General features: G+C 38.3%; 1 protein-coding gene across 1 annotated transcript; it reads left to right on the forward strand.

Annotated features, from left to right (window-relative positions):
• Positions 1 to 10,814: 10,814 nt before the first annotated feature.
• On the forward strand, positions 10,815 to 13,714 carry LOC130071147 (decorin). The gene is made up of 3 exons (XM_056235783.1): positions 10,815 to 10,899; positions 11,296 to 12,016; positions 12,597 to 13,714. Exons 1-3 carry the CDS (start codon positions 10,833 to 10,835, stop codon positions 13,696 to 13,698), a joined length of 1,890 nt encoding a protein of 629 aa, XP_056091758.1. The 5' UTR covers positions 10,815 to 10,832; the 3' UTR covers positions 13,699 to 13,714.
• Positions 13,715 to 14,977: the final 1,263 nt, after the last annotated feature.

Below are 14,977 nucleotides of genomic sequence, written 5' to 3' on the forward strand. Positions count from 1 at the left end.
ATAGTGAGGTTTATTCAGTAGTTTTATGAGCTTTTAATGGCGTCATGTTTGACATTCCTCCTTTTGTGTCCCATGGATGAAAAAAAGTCATACGCGCTTGGGACGACATGAGGGTGAGTAATGATGACAGGTTTTTATTTTTAAATTGAATAATTTAAATGTTACACCAATATGAAGTGACAAACACAGATCAGTGACTCTTTTCAGCCCACTAGCTGTCCGTTACTCATGCAGTGATCAGATGCATTTGCATATTTATAATCTTTCTGTACATTTGTGTGATGAGTATTTAGGTCAGTTGTTAATGTTCAGTCCAGCTATTGTTGAGATGCTAGTTGTATTATGAATGTCTTTCACAAACTCAAACATGCACAACCACATATATCAGAGATACAGAAAACCTGTCCCCCCAAATCCTCTAAAAGTATAGTTGCCCCAGCGACACACAGCAGATTACTGTGATTTGACAGTGGCTGATAACACCATCTGTGTTTTAATTGAATTTGTCTTATTACAGAAGACAGTAGCTGTCCACTGCTAAACACTAAACAGTATTTGCACCTGTAACCTCTGAGAATAATCACTTAAAAGCCTGCAAACATGAGCTAATGGATAATGGAAAGCAGATAATGGTTAATGGCTAATGCAAATAAACTTAATCCATTGACTCCTGTTTATGTTAGATGCCATAGCAGCAGATTTTTGTGGCTCTCGGTTGGGCTTTATTTAAGCATCAACTCTGCTTCAGATGTTTCTCCTAACATTCTTTGGGTTCATTAAAAATGGACTTTAATGAGTCTGTTGACATACAGCAAAGGCCCATTCACACCAATAATGATAACTATAAAGATAACTATATTAGTGTTCACACCAGCGGACTGTTTATTCTAAGCATGCTCTGCAGTTTTGTTGTCTGCTGCTTAGGGGCCATATTTAAAAATGTTCATGTATTAATCGCTTTTTTATTGGCAATGTTTGTAAAGCTTGTAAAGACAATTAAAAAACGAGACCTTCCCCATCTTCATAGGTTGTCTATGAACACACACACAGTAGTACTCCCTCACTTACATAAATAATACACATTACTCGTTGAACTAAACAGGTATTTCCTAATTACAGAGGACTGCATTGGTCTGTAATGAGTGTTTCTAGTTAGTGGCTACGATAATCAGTAAGCAGGAAAATAACTGCTTGTGAAGTCTTCCAGGAAGTGTTAGTCACTGTGGGTGAGAGAGAGAGATATGGCTAACTAAGTACATGAAAACTTTCTGGCAAGATGATCAATAATCTAGTTGTGTTTGACTGTTTCTTTTTGTTTTGATCCTTTCCTTATGCCAGACGTATTTCTCTCCACACATGTTCGGTGTGTAGCTGGGACTTTATTTACGTTGCTGGATGATAAAAGAGCTAATGAAGGATGTGGGAGGCCAGAGCCACATAAAGGAAGCAGAATATTTCAAACAGATGCAAACAAGACACACACACACACACACACACACACACACACACACACACACACACACACACACACACACACACACACACACACACACACACACACACACACACACACACACACACACACACACACACACACACACACACACACACACACACACACACACATTAATCTAAAGAGCTACATTCATTTTTTTAATAATGTGCAGTAGGGAGAGTAATGGGTAGGAGAAGCTTGTTTGTGTGGTTTTGTTCTTTTTCCGTTGAGCGATCTAGCATCTGGTTGAAAGTGTGTGTTATGATGTGTTGTGTATAAACTCTGGAAGATGCCTACACACTAAAACATGTCCATGTACCCACAGGAAGACTGTGTGTGGGTCTGGTCTTAATGCCTAAATTGAAGGGACCAAATGTCTCCAAAGTAAAACCTGATATTACCTGCATCGTGGGGACCACACAAGGAACATGGCTTAATAAACGACCTAATAAAAATCTAACTATGGAAAAGTTTTTTTGTAAGAGAAAATGCATAAGCTCAGTATAAACATTGTGTTTATGTATTCAGTTAAAGTTAGAGACAACTTTATTTGCGGTAATTTTGTGGCATTCTAAATTGTTTGAATAAAAAAAAAAAATGGTGAGATGTAAACTATATGTTTGTAATTATATGTAAAAATAACAAAGAAAAAATGTTGTTAGCTATATTATTAGCTATATTATACTACAGTATATAGGGACACCTTTATTTGTGGTAATTTTTGGGGATTCCAAATTGTTCCGATTTTTGTTTTAAGTTCAGAATTCCTAGAAAAAAGCCAGAAATATACTTTTTTTCCTATGATTAACTATGTATATAAAGAGAGAGTTTGTAGAACGTATTCATATCATTCATATAAACCATAAAACAAGTGTATGCAAGAGCTTAAACTATTGTTTTTTTTAATAAAAACGATCAATCTATGATATTTCCCTATTTAGATATAGCAAATGTTTAAGTGAGTGTTTGTGTGTGCACTAGAGTGCAGAAGGAAGAAGGTTTCCAGACAATCCAATTTAATCCACTCAAAAGACTGGATTACTACTGTGTCTGTACATAAACACTCAGTGCATTATAAAATTACACCGGCTTTATATTTCCCCCCAAACTGGCACAGCTCAGTGGAGATTTGAGGGTCTGGTCTTCACTTTACCACACCATGATGAGAAGGGACAGCCTGGGCTCTCTTCATTTTAAGTGGATTGTCTGGCGTTCCTGGAGCAGAACAGACTGGCCCCTCAGTTTCTGTCAAGACTGCGTGTAAACAAACTGTCGCGCATGTGGAAGCAGTCATATATGTTAGCATAATTGTTTTAGTGAATCGGTTTGTTCGCAGATCAACATGAAATGATTCACTTGTTTGAATCTCTGTGCACAAGTCCAGAACAGCAACAGCCAATGACCAGGATTTAACATCCTAATCTGGCCATATCTTTTTTTTGGGGGGGGGGGAGTAGAAAAATTGGCACATTTTCCATCGGTGCAAGCAAACAAGCCAAGGCTCTACAACATTAATCATCAACATGTCAGCCGGTGGTTCGATCTGAGACAGGTTGACATGGAAACACAGTGACTTATCTAGATTGAGACTGAGAGACACTCTTCTAATTTAAACACCCTTCAGGATGGGGAGAAAACAGCCTTTCTTAGGGGACAAACCAATTTGACAGTGTTATTATTGAAATTCTCTCAACAGGGTGGATTTGACAGTTATTTATAGTTTGTATCCAGGGTAAAAGGCAGTAGATTGGTTGTGGGGATGAGTTTTGTTCAGATAGGTGTCAGTACAAGCTTTAATATGTGTTTTCAAGCTGAATAGGCCCTTTGTCTGCTTGCTGAATACTGTGCTGTACACTGACCTCATCACCTCATAACAATATTTCCAAAAACGAAATGATAAATAATAAATGTCATGTGGTTTAACCATCAAATAAAAAGTAATACTTTTTTAAAAAAAATTTATAAATATGTATATTTTTTAACAAATGTTATGAATAATTAATTCAGAAAAATCAGGAGTCACACCACATGGCATTTACAACCTCTGAACTAACCTTGCTTTGCCATGAAAAGGTCAAAGTAACTGAAATTTAAAGTTGTTTGGACCAGATGACTTTAGGATGCAACACATGATTGTGATTTATTTATTCATTCTTTGAAATATTAATAAGCAGTTTGATATCAACTTCAGCTGATGCCAGTTCACCCTGACATTTTGTTTGAAAATCTCATTATTAATAGCTAAAAATGAGTTTTCTGGACACTGAAAGGGTTATTTCTGATCTTTCCTAACCCTCTGAAATCAGTTTTATCTGCTCTTGCACAGTGTCTGTTCAGCCTGACCTAAAAACATATCATGATCCGAGCGAGAGAGACACAAGCTTATGAAATGAACATCTGTCTACGGCAGACATGCTAAGCCGTACCCAGACGTATTGCTTTCAAAGTTTGCAAGGAAAGCTTCTAAAATGAACCCTTGGGAAGGGAAATCTAAAGGATGGAAGAAGCGTGAAGGTGGTTTGCTTTTGTACATGAGCATTTCAAGCTCTATTAAAATGCAAATATGATCTCTGAACTGTTGCGTTATCTCCTTTTGTGAAACGCATCACAGCACCTTGAGAAAGATGAATTGTCTTTTGGAAAACTCAACTCGACAACTCAAAACCTCTCTCTCTCTCACCGTCTCTCCTTAGTTCGAGAGAGTGCACTTTCACACAATGCTAAGCATCTGTTTTTTTTCCTCTACTCAAGGGACTGCATGATTGGTTAAAAGAGCCACTATGCAGCCAATGAGAGGTCTGTTGTCATGCAGTCTTGGTCGTCTTTGGCGTCACCTATCAGGCCCCCCACAGCCAACCTCCTGCCTCCCCCAAAACACAAGTTTGCCAATGAGAGCTGTCATGACATAATAATACGTCTCGCCAACCTGACCCCCCTGCAGAGGCGCACAGTTTAAGCCTAGATCTCACCACCAGACAAATCAGCAGTGTCTCTAGAAGTCTGCCACTCTAATGCGCTCATGGGTGGCCTTTTACCCTTGTTCTCTTGAAAGCACTCTGCAATATTTGGGATATATATGTATATGTATATTTTATAATATTATTGTTAAGTTATTGTAAATTACTGTAATTATGTCATGAGTTTAAAAATTTTTGATGCCACTAGCTATTTTTCCATCTACGCATTTTTATGCACATTTTGGGATATTTCATAAAAAAAACAATGGCTGGAAACGCCAAGACGCGCATACATTCTAAAAATGTGCATAAAAAATGCATGCACTCCTTTGAGGTGGATACATTTTTTATCGGTTAAGAAGAACTACGATGGAAACACATTTACCGAATAATCCCTCGATGCGCAACCTAAAACTCACGTGACTTTGTGGACTAAATAGTGGATGTGAAATGCCTGAGCTAGCATCAGAATGATTTGGTATATTAACCTTCCAAAAGAGTCTCACACGATTTCTTTCTCAAACACCAGCATCCGAACGCAAGATAAAATGACCGCATTTATTGCGTTTCAAGTCAGTTATGATAAAGAAAAAACTTTCATTTTTATTAGATGTTTTGCACCAATTTCCCAGGAAGTGACGATTTTGTTCTTTTGAACACATGAGATGGACATGCTGCCTTATGTATTATGCAATATTCCAATTTCGCGCATAAGTTAAATGCGTAACTTTGAGTGGAAACATAGCTTCTGACACTTTCTGGTAATATGATGCTAAAATTGATAAAGCTTCTAGCTGTAGCTAAAATATGAAGGTAGCCATGCATTTTCATGTAAAGACGGATTTATAATAAAAATAAAAATAGAAAAATAAAAATATTATAAATAGATATGCAACTGTTAAGTTGACACAACACTTGTTTCTACCATAAATACTATTAGATGGATACATTTAAAAAAAAACATAAAACTATGGCTATCTATAGAATATCCAGTCCTTAGAAAGTAGAATTAAATTGTAACGCTGACAAATTTGGCAAATGTTTATGGTATTATACTTTGTGAGATTTACATTTAAAATCTTAAAGTTTTATTAGATCCTTCCCTCTGCTATAGCTCTTAAATCAAAGATGGTGCAATTAGACGCATTGTGAATTAGAATTGCATCTGTTTTTAGTGCATATTTTAATTGTTGTTATGGCACTCTGGGATTGTGTGTGCGTGTGTTTGATTGATCGGGAAATCCAGCATTGATACATGCGTCATGATGAAGCATATGGTGTGCTTTAAAGTCCAAATAACACACACACACACACACACACACACACACACACACACACAGTACATATGGTCCTTTGAATATTCATACAGTAGGTTACAGCCAATTTTAAAATCACAGTCTAACTTGGCAGGCTTTTAAACAGCACTCTGGAAATCTGTCTCCCTCTCTCTATCTTTGTATTTTGCATTATCATCAGAATATCACCAGCTGTGTCTTAGTCTCTAGCGTCCTACATATGTGCACAAATCAATACAATGCCTGTATGTGTCTGTCTGTGTGCATGCGTTTAATAATCCTCACAGATAGAGAGCTCCATTATATAGATTGTTCTGTCTTTTACATCAGTCTCATTCTTACATGTTAAAGTGGAGTCAGGAATGCAACTTCCCGTCATCAAGACAAACTCAATCAACTCTGACCTTAATGGTTGTCAGATTTGATTTGAGGTCATTTAGACCATATATATTTCTTGTTTTAAACATACATTTCTCTAAATTTGGTTATATTCTTAACAAGTTGCTATTCCCAAAAGGTTTATAGATACCTGTATATAGTATTTTGAAAATATAATGTTCTCTGACCCTAATGTTAGGGGTTGAGTTATAAATTTCCCATTCGTCAACAACATGACACATGTATCTCATTTTTTCTTTCAACACATCTCCTCGCTTTTTTTTATTGCTCTCAGTGCTTTCCAAAGACTTTGAGCTCCTCTCTACACATTGACCGACCCACATGTCCAATGAAAACATGAGGGCAGTAATACGCTGGGATATTCTAGGCAGGGTTAAGACAACAGAGCAGGGGCCTGCCGGGGCCCCGCTTCAGGCCTCAAAGATCTCATGAAAGAAGGATGGATCCGTGAAAATATTTGGATGTTCTAGACGAGGGAAGTGCCTGAAAGTCTATGTTTGTGCATGTGTGACTGGCAGCGTGCGGTCAGTTTCCGGTCATCCAGGACTAAAGTGAAGTGCTTCTCAAGATCGGTTGCTCAACTTCTACTTTAGAAACCTTCTGGTGATCGGCTCTAGGTTGTGAGACCGAGCCAGAATTAGCGGTGAGCTGTGTTTAAACATGTACACAGGCTTTTCTGTTAGAGACATGGGCGGCAGACAGATTGTCCTGTAGTTAGTGACATCAGAGAGACAGACGGTTGATAAGGTTTTATATGCGTATAAAGATAAGGCAAGCATAGAGTTCATTTGCTCTGTACTGTATGACCGTGACACAAACAAATTGATCACTGTCTGCGACCTATGACCTTTTAAACCCCCAGCAGACAGAGAAAATGGCAGATGGGTCTTTGGTTGAGGGGAGGGGATATCCTATCTCAGTCAATGTCATTGTGTTCTCACTCTGGCTCTTCTTCCTCTGTTTCCCCTTCTGTTTTCAATAGAAGCATCACTAGTTTCGGCAGAAACTTGACCATTTCTATTGAAAATAATACCACATTCCAGTCAGGTTCTACGCAAAACCAGAAAGCGCTTTCTTGGTGGGTAAATTACTCTGTGAGAGACCCAGGTGTTCCTCAGCATCAGGTCAAAGTTTGAACCACCCACGGTGGACGGGATCCGAAATGGGAATCATGGGAATTTAATGGGCTTTTTGACTTCAAACATTGTCTGTTTATCACTTTATGTTCAATAAACAGGTGTGTTACTTTTGTATAAGCATTCTTATTTATCACATCTTATTTACTTACCAGATTTGAATGCAGCAAAAATGTGTTACTTTTGGGTAAATATGTCATTGTCATGTTCAATGCGCAAACTTGTTTTCTTTCAAATGTCTATCAAAGTTTAGTGTTATAGTATTATATTTAATCACAAAATTCTGTTTTATTTACCTAAAGCAATTAACGTGCTATTACCGCATACAGAGATGTCATTAAAAGAGATTTTGTGTATATTTTTATTGAACGTGGCAGTGGTGTATCATCAAATGATAATACAATAATAGAAAAGAGCCAAGCATATTCAGAAACATGGTGTAGTCACGTACATTTTCACCAGTCACCTGACTCTTGAGAATTGTTGTTGGAGCAATAGGCTTACTATAAAATCCCAGTAAAGTATGGAAGATATTGATTGTCCGCTGTGTTCTCCTTAGCCTATCACTCAGAACCGGTGGGCAATTCTAGTTTAAACAAGTACGTTTTTATCGGTCATAACTTCTGTACAGAAATAGCAGACACCAGACAAAGATGAAACTTTCTTGTGCGCATGTGTTTGTTTGCATCAAAACTTAAGTATACTTTGGGCTTATGCGTTTTACTGTAGGCTACGTATACGCTAAACGTTTGCGTCAAAACTGAAGTATATTTTGGGTTTAGGCGTTTTGCTGTATGTATGCTAAACGTTTGCGTCAACTGAAGAATACTTTGGGCTTTAATGAATTCACATATGAGTCTAAATAATCTTTTTAACCTTCAGTGTACACATTTAATAGCGAATTGTTGTGGAAACTTCATTGCGGCGGTGGATTGGTTATTGAGTGGATTGATGAATAAGTGTTTATGTAGCCTGCACACACTCACACTCAAACTCACACAAAGTGCAGTCAATTAGTCCTTTTCAAAGCTAAAACATTTGCTTTTGTTTCAGATCTAAACTGTCGATTTGGACAATCAACCATGAGGTTTCTATTAGCTGTCTTTGACTTCATCACTGTTCGGGCAAAATACAGACTGTCAACTTTAATTTTAGGATATTTGCATTCATAAACAACAAGCCGTGTTGAAATTACAGTCCTTTGAGCAAATGTAATTGGACAGCTGTCTGATCAGCTGTCTCCTGACCAGGTGTGCGTCATTACAGCATTGTGCACACAGGAGAGTTAACAAAAGCTTTAGTGTTGAGTCTAGGTGTGTCATTGCTGTCTTTCAACACATGTGAAGTGTTTACCACTGACACCATCTTAAATGAGTAGCAATACTGGTATTAGGCCTGCAAATGCAGCGTTCAGATATATTATATCAATATTCAGCTCAAATATAAGCTCTTTTTAAGATTGCATGTGAGATGACACCCTTTACTCCCTCCCTGTTGCCATTTTCCAAACAGTTGATTGTCACTTTTCCCATACAGGTGGTTTGTCCTGAACAAACTGCCCCAGGTTCTTTCCTCATCCCAGCAGATAGTGAGACTAACACTGTCCTTTCTTTTCCCGAGTCTTTGTGGTTCCCTCATTCTGTCCATCTAGACCTCAGGGCCCCTGCGTCAGTATGATAGTATTGAAACATTTCTCAGTGTCCTACTGTTTTATATGTGTGTTGATGACAGTAGAACTTCATAAACAGGTAGCTGGAAAAGTTTGTTGGATAAACGATCCGGTTCTATATACAATTCTGACCTGAATTCTTATGTAACGGAGTGGTCAGTCTGGGTGAGCGTTTGAAAAGTTAAACGGTCCTCTACCATCCCCTTGTGGTTTATTGTAAGAACTAAATCCGTTTTTTTAATGCCTATTTTTGTAAATGCTTCCTATTTTTTATGTATATAAAATTATTATTCATGATTTTATAACATCTTTTTTATTTGTATTTTAATATATATAAACTTCACCCTTTGCTGTATTTTAGTCTATATAATGAAGTATTTTAGATGTGTTTTTCAGGTGTGGTAGCTTAAACATCCTTAAAAAACTTGAGTGCAAGACCCGCTGTGTCAGCCTGTGAGGGGCTACATTGTTGTCCACTTATTAAGTTACATAGAAATACTTGTCTTAATGGTTTATACTTGTCTTAACGGTTTGAAACTGTTAGTCCAGGGGGCCTCAAGGGGGTGCTAGGGGGCCCATGGAAAATGTCAGAAAAATTATTGAGAAATTAGTCAACATTCATTGTGAAACGTGTTTTACAGATACATTTGATGAATTCATAGAATTAATAATATTGTTCAGATAATTTTATTCATGTTGTCTCTATATTTGCCTGCCAGCTGACACGCTTCTCTCCTGCTGCTTGGTGGTGGCAGCAAACATCTTTTTTTTAATCGTATTTTTATCTTCTCACACTCTGGATAAATCTGTGTCTGATAAAGCTCCACTGGGACAAATTCAGAGTTAGGTAGTGGTTCGCAAAAATGCCCCAGAAAAGTGGAGGAATTTCTGACAAAAGGTTTTGCACCATTTGTTTGCACTTGTCTCTTGGTTTGATATTTTGTATCTATTACAATTTTAGAATAGTGGTTAAACAAAAATGGTTTTTACAATGACAGATTATGAAACTTTTACATTTTAATTCTCGGTCTTAAATATTTGGTTATGCCCTTTAGAAAAATAGCTTTACTTTCTTCTTCCAAAAGTTTTGTCTCACCTCACCCAGCTAATTATGAACCTTTTGAAAGGTCAAATGTCACAGACCTTTTAGGGAAACACTTGTCATTGTGGTGCCAGTAGGTCGGCACTGGTGTCTGTGAAAGTAAGGCAAATAGTGTGAATCCTTAAAATCCTGACCTTTGACCTCTCTAACGTAAGTCTATCTCCGTTCCCCTTAAATGATCCGTTAGATTTTTCTGGATTTAGTGTGTGAGTGAGAAAATTCCCGTAATGAAAAGTGTCTTTGAAGAGAGCTTTTACTTAAGAGTGTTTCATTTTCCTGAGTGTGTATGTGGAATTGCATTAGGGAGAAGGAGAGTCTTTAAATGCGTCCATTAGTCCGTATGCGCATCTATTTGTTTGTGTATGTGTGTACTGAGTCACTCTCGGTGGTGTAAAGACAGTCTGTGCAACACAGGAAGCCAGCATGTCTTCCATATCTGCAGAAAACAAGGACTTATACATCTGAAGGACACCACATACTCACCTTGAACACACTCCAGGTAAGCTGTGCCTGCCGGGCAGATCTCATTAAAAAAATCTTCAAGATCTGGATTTATTGCTCACGATCAGTTACTGCTTGTAAATGGAAGCCATTCAGATGCTTCATGGCACCTTTATTTTGGTTGTCAGCCATTTCATGTGTGTAACGTTTTTATTTCAGTCTCCAAGTGCTTGGTTAATCGCCACAGACCTTTACGGCAGACAAATAAATTTAACGATCAATTTTTCACATGGTAATTAGAAAATTGTTTTCTTCTCCTTAGCCATTTTTAGCCAAAAATGAAGCCTCCAATGCTGCTGTTTTGGATTTTTGCTGTGCCTGTACACACTTTTGTGCTTCAGCCGAGTAAGTGTTCATTCACTATTTAACTCATTTAAATTATTATTTACTCATTATTAAATTATTACTTTTACTTAATATTTTGTTAGGTCTGTGTTTTAAGGTTAAGTACAGAATTCTGACATGCATTTGGACTAATAAACATGCAATTATGTTCAATTCATATATGTACTTTTATTTGTATTATGAAATTTTTTTTGTAGTTTGTCAGTAACATCCCTACATAATGACTCTCAGTGCAGTTATTTAATCATGTAATGTAGATTGCCCAAATGATCTTTCTATTTTAAATGTATATAGTAAAATGTATTATGTATTTAAATGTCCTAAAAGCAACTTAATCATTTATTTGTGAGGAGTAAATTGTTTGTAAAGTTCACAAAGGTGTATTCACTCTTATAGGTGTAAATGTGACAGTCCTGCGGAATGTATCTGTAGAAGGTGATCTTTGGGCCGAGCAGAGACTTGATCAGTTGATGGAGGCTCTCAACACTGGAAAGGAGAAAAGAAGTGAAGAAAAAGCCACAGTCCAAGGGGTGGATGAAGAAACAGACACAGTTCACAGTAAGAGAACTGAAGAGCATGATATAAAGAAAACAGAAAGCGAGAAACATACAAAAGGGCACACAGAAAGTGATGTAATAAAGAAGGAAGTCAAAGAAAAAGAGGATCAGCAAGGACAAAATCTGTCGGATGCATTCTTAGCCAAACCCGTCCTCACTGCATGGAATACCACCTATTTACAAGAAGTGGAGGGTGAGGAACATCTATCTCCAACAGTCAATCAATATACCACTCCTCCTGCCATGGCCACTGCCTTCCAACCTGTCCTGCACTTGCTTAAAGAATCAGTTACTCTACTTCCATCAAAGGCCCCTCCGAGTACTTTTTTGGCAAAACTCCCCAAAAAAGCAGCAGGTGCCAAACTTAAAGACAATACAACACTAAAAGCGAAGAAAAAAAAGTCAATCAAAGGAAAGGTGAAGACAACACCCAAAGTTTTGAAAAAAGCAAAAAAAGCAAAAAAGTTAAAACGAGAGCGGAAATTGAAGCCAACAACACCTTCGTATTTTCCCTATTTTGAAGATCACTACTGTCCCTCAGAATGTTCCTGCTATGGGAGGTATGTTTCTGCTAGGTCTTAAAACAACATGCTTAAAGAAACACTGAGTAAGATTTTTTACCTTAAAATAATTTTTCCAAAATCGTTTCAGTGGTTCATCAAGTCGTAATAGGGTGAAAGGCACTTATGCCTCCGCTTTGCGGTCCTATATCTGCTATAACCACGCTATGTAAGATTGCCAGATCGGGTCGAGTTTCTGTAGTTCTAATGAGACATAAGAAAACTACAAATTTGACTTGCTTTACGTCAAGCGTTACAATAGTCATTTTGTTTTTCTTCGTTTCTGATGTCGCAATACATCATACTTTCATGAAATCATGCAACATACTCTACCTTGTCTGTGGACATCGTTCATTCCAAAGCCGGTGCTGGATAAACAACGAGCGTGCGTGCGACAGTAGGCTGCGGTAGGCTAAATTATTTACGACAGCGGTAATGGACAATTCCGCTTCCAACCCGTAGGGCGACCCGCAGAGGAAAAGTTACTTGGTGTTGCTTTAAGAATTTTCCTTATGCTACTGAGTACTGCTTCAATTTCTATGCTTTAATTTGACATGTTATATGACCTCTTGTTTTCCAGGGTTGTGCAGTGTTCCGACAAAGATTTGGGCAAAATACCTTATGGAATTCCATTTAACTCCCGTTACATCCTCTTAATGAACAACCACATCGATAGCATTCAGTTGAACTTGCTCTCCGAGTACGACTCCATGGAGTTCCTGGTGTTAAGCAACAATCGTTTAAGAGATGCGTCGATTGAGGGTTCCTTTGAAGGGACCCAGAGCCTAAAGAGACTATACGTGGAGCGGAACCTTCTCCAAAGCATTCCCACCGACCTGCCAGTTACTCTCGAGGAACTACGGCTGGATGGGAACCAGATAAGTGTGATGTCTGATGCAGCCTTCGGACGCTGCCCAGGCCTTCTGATCCTCAGCCTGAGCAACAACAGCCTGGGGAACAAATCGTCTACTATCCCTCCGGGAGTTCTTCTTCCTTTGGGCAAACTTCGAACACTTACACTTTCCTACAACCAGCTTTCCTCTGTTCCGCTGCAGCTGCCCCTCAGTCTTCAAGAACTCTATCTCAGAGGCAACCGCATTCAAAGTCTTCAAGGCGACATGTTCTGGGGTGTGGCGGAGCTGCAGGTGCTGGATCTAAGTGCAAATAGATTGACCAATAAAGGACTTGGGAAAGCAGCACTACTGAATGCCAGTAACCTTGAGAGTTTAAATTTAGAGGGCAATTCTTTGAAGCAGGTTCCTCACAATCTACCCTGGACCATAAAGACCCTCAACTTGGAAGGAAACTTAATATCTAGCATAACTAAGGATGCTTTTATTTCATTGCCTCAGTTGGAGCACCTAGGACTAGCAAGAAACAAGATCACCAAGGTGGCCCTTGGTGCCTTCCGAGTTCTTCCACTTCTGCATCAGCTAGACATGAGTCACAACGCCTTACAACAGGTTCCACGGCAGCTCCCATTGTGGCTGCACTCTGCAACATTTGCGAACAACAAGATCCATGCAATTCCACGTGATGCTTTCTGTTGGGGTCGAGGCAACGAGTCTCCCCTTAGCCGCCTGGTCAAGGTGCACCTGGAATATAACATGATAGATCTGGGCCACCTGGACACATTGGCATTCCGATGCCTCCGAGGCTTTCAGGTGGTTCAGTTTTACTAAACTAAACTGATTGGGAAGCCCTGGAAATGGTCATCAAGTGGAATTTGCTCGTTTTAGCTTGGTTTTTCTTTCTTGTCTGGACTGAAATCCTTTAACAGAGCCAAGCGGCATCTGGTACCATGATGGAAAAAAATGTTTTTTGATAAGGATGAAGAGTCTGAAACTTGCAGTTAGTGATATAGATTGTAAACGTCATATAGGGCACAAATTATATCCAGGCACTGACCTTACAAAATAGAATTGTGTAGTGTGTTGCTTTCTACATATAAAGAGCCGTAGTGCTCATGGGGACACGGTTTTGAGTCCAGCCTGGGTCACCATCCATTCCTGATGTCCATTTCCTTATACCTTCCTGTTGTTGGGCCACTGATTTTATCAAATAAAATCCCCAAAATAACTGAATTTTAATGTCTGTGTCTTGGGGGACTTGACTTCCATAAGATGCATTGATGTTTGCAACTGTTACACCACTGAAATGTGACTAGTTATTGAACACCAGAGACAACAAGGCTGTTTTGCAAACCTCAAGACAGTTCTTTTAAGATGATATTGATGTTTCATAAGTGCATTTCATAAAGTGTATTTCCTATTAAAATAAAACACCCATTTTCTAACTTGGCAGTCTACTTTATTTATCTCTCTCTTGCCAATGTTATATCAGCACTGATTTGCCAAAGTGGTTCTTCATGACCTTTCATAGCTCAAGGGCATGCTGCAAAGATAAACTATTGAAAATTCATGCTTTTATTGGTTTCAAACAGGAAATTCATCATGAAAGGTAGATAAAATATTGTCAGCATGTTTCGCATTATCCCTAGTAAAATAAAAACGTTTTTCTGAAAATTGCTTGTTTTATTTTTCTTGGTAAATGCTTGGCAGGGTTTGCTGCTTGGCTGTGGTTATTCTTTCCAGATTTGAATTGAAGAAAAGCACATTATTCAGAATTTGGCAAAGGTTAACTTGGCTGTTTCTTTCTTTCTCTCACGTGGGACTTACACAGTCCATCTACGCCAATGCATCCAATATGCATGTGTGTGTTTAGGAAAGAAATCCACTGCAAACAAACATGTTTGGTTGAAAGTTTTTGAGTGTCCTCTTACTCCAGTTTATGCACACAGGATGAGTCCAGAATTAAGGACAATACATTGTGAGAGACAACTGTACTTGGTTGTATTCACCAATAGGTGGCGGAAGAGTACATTTAAAAAAATGCTGCACAATACAAAACTTTGAACCATTCTTTTTTTTTTTCTTCTCCTGGCTATTCTAAAATGAATTG

This window comes from Rhinichthys klamathensis, unplaced genomic scaffold (genome assembly GCF_029890125.1).
Source record: "Rhinichthys klamathensis goyatoka isolate OS25496 unplaced genomic scaffold, OSU_Roscu_1.1 h1tg000430l_1, whole genome shotgun sequence".
Taxonomy (NCBI): domain Eukaryota; kingdom Metazoa; phylum Chordata; class Actinopteri; order Cypriniformes; family Leuciscidae; genus Rhinichthys; species Rhinichthys klamathensis.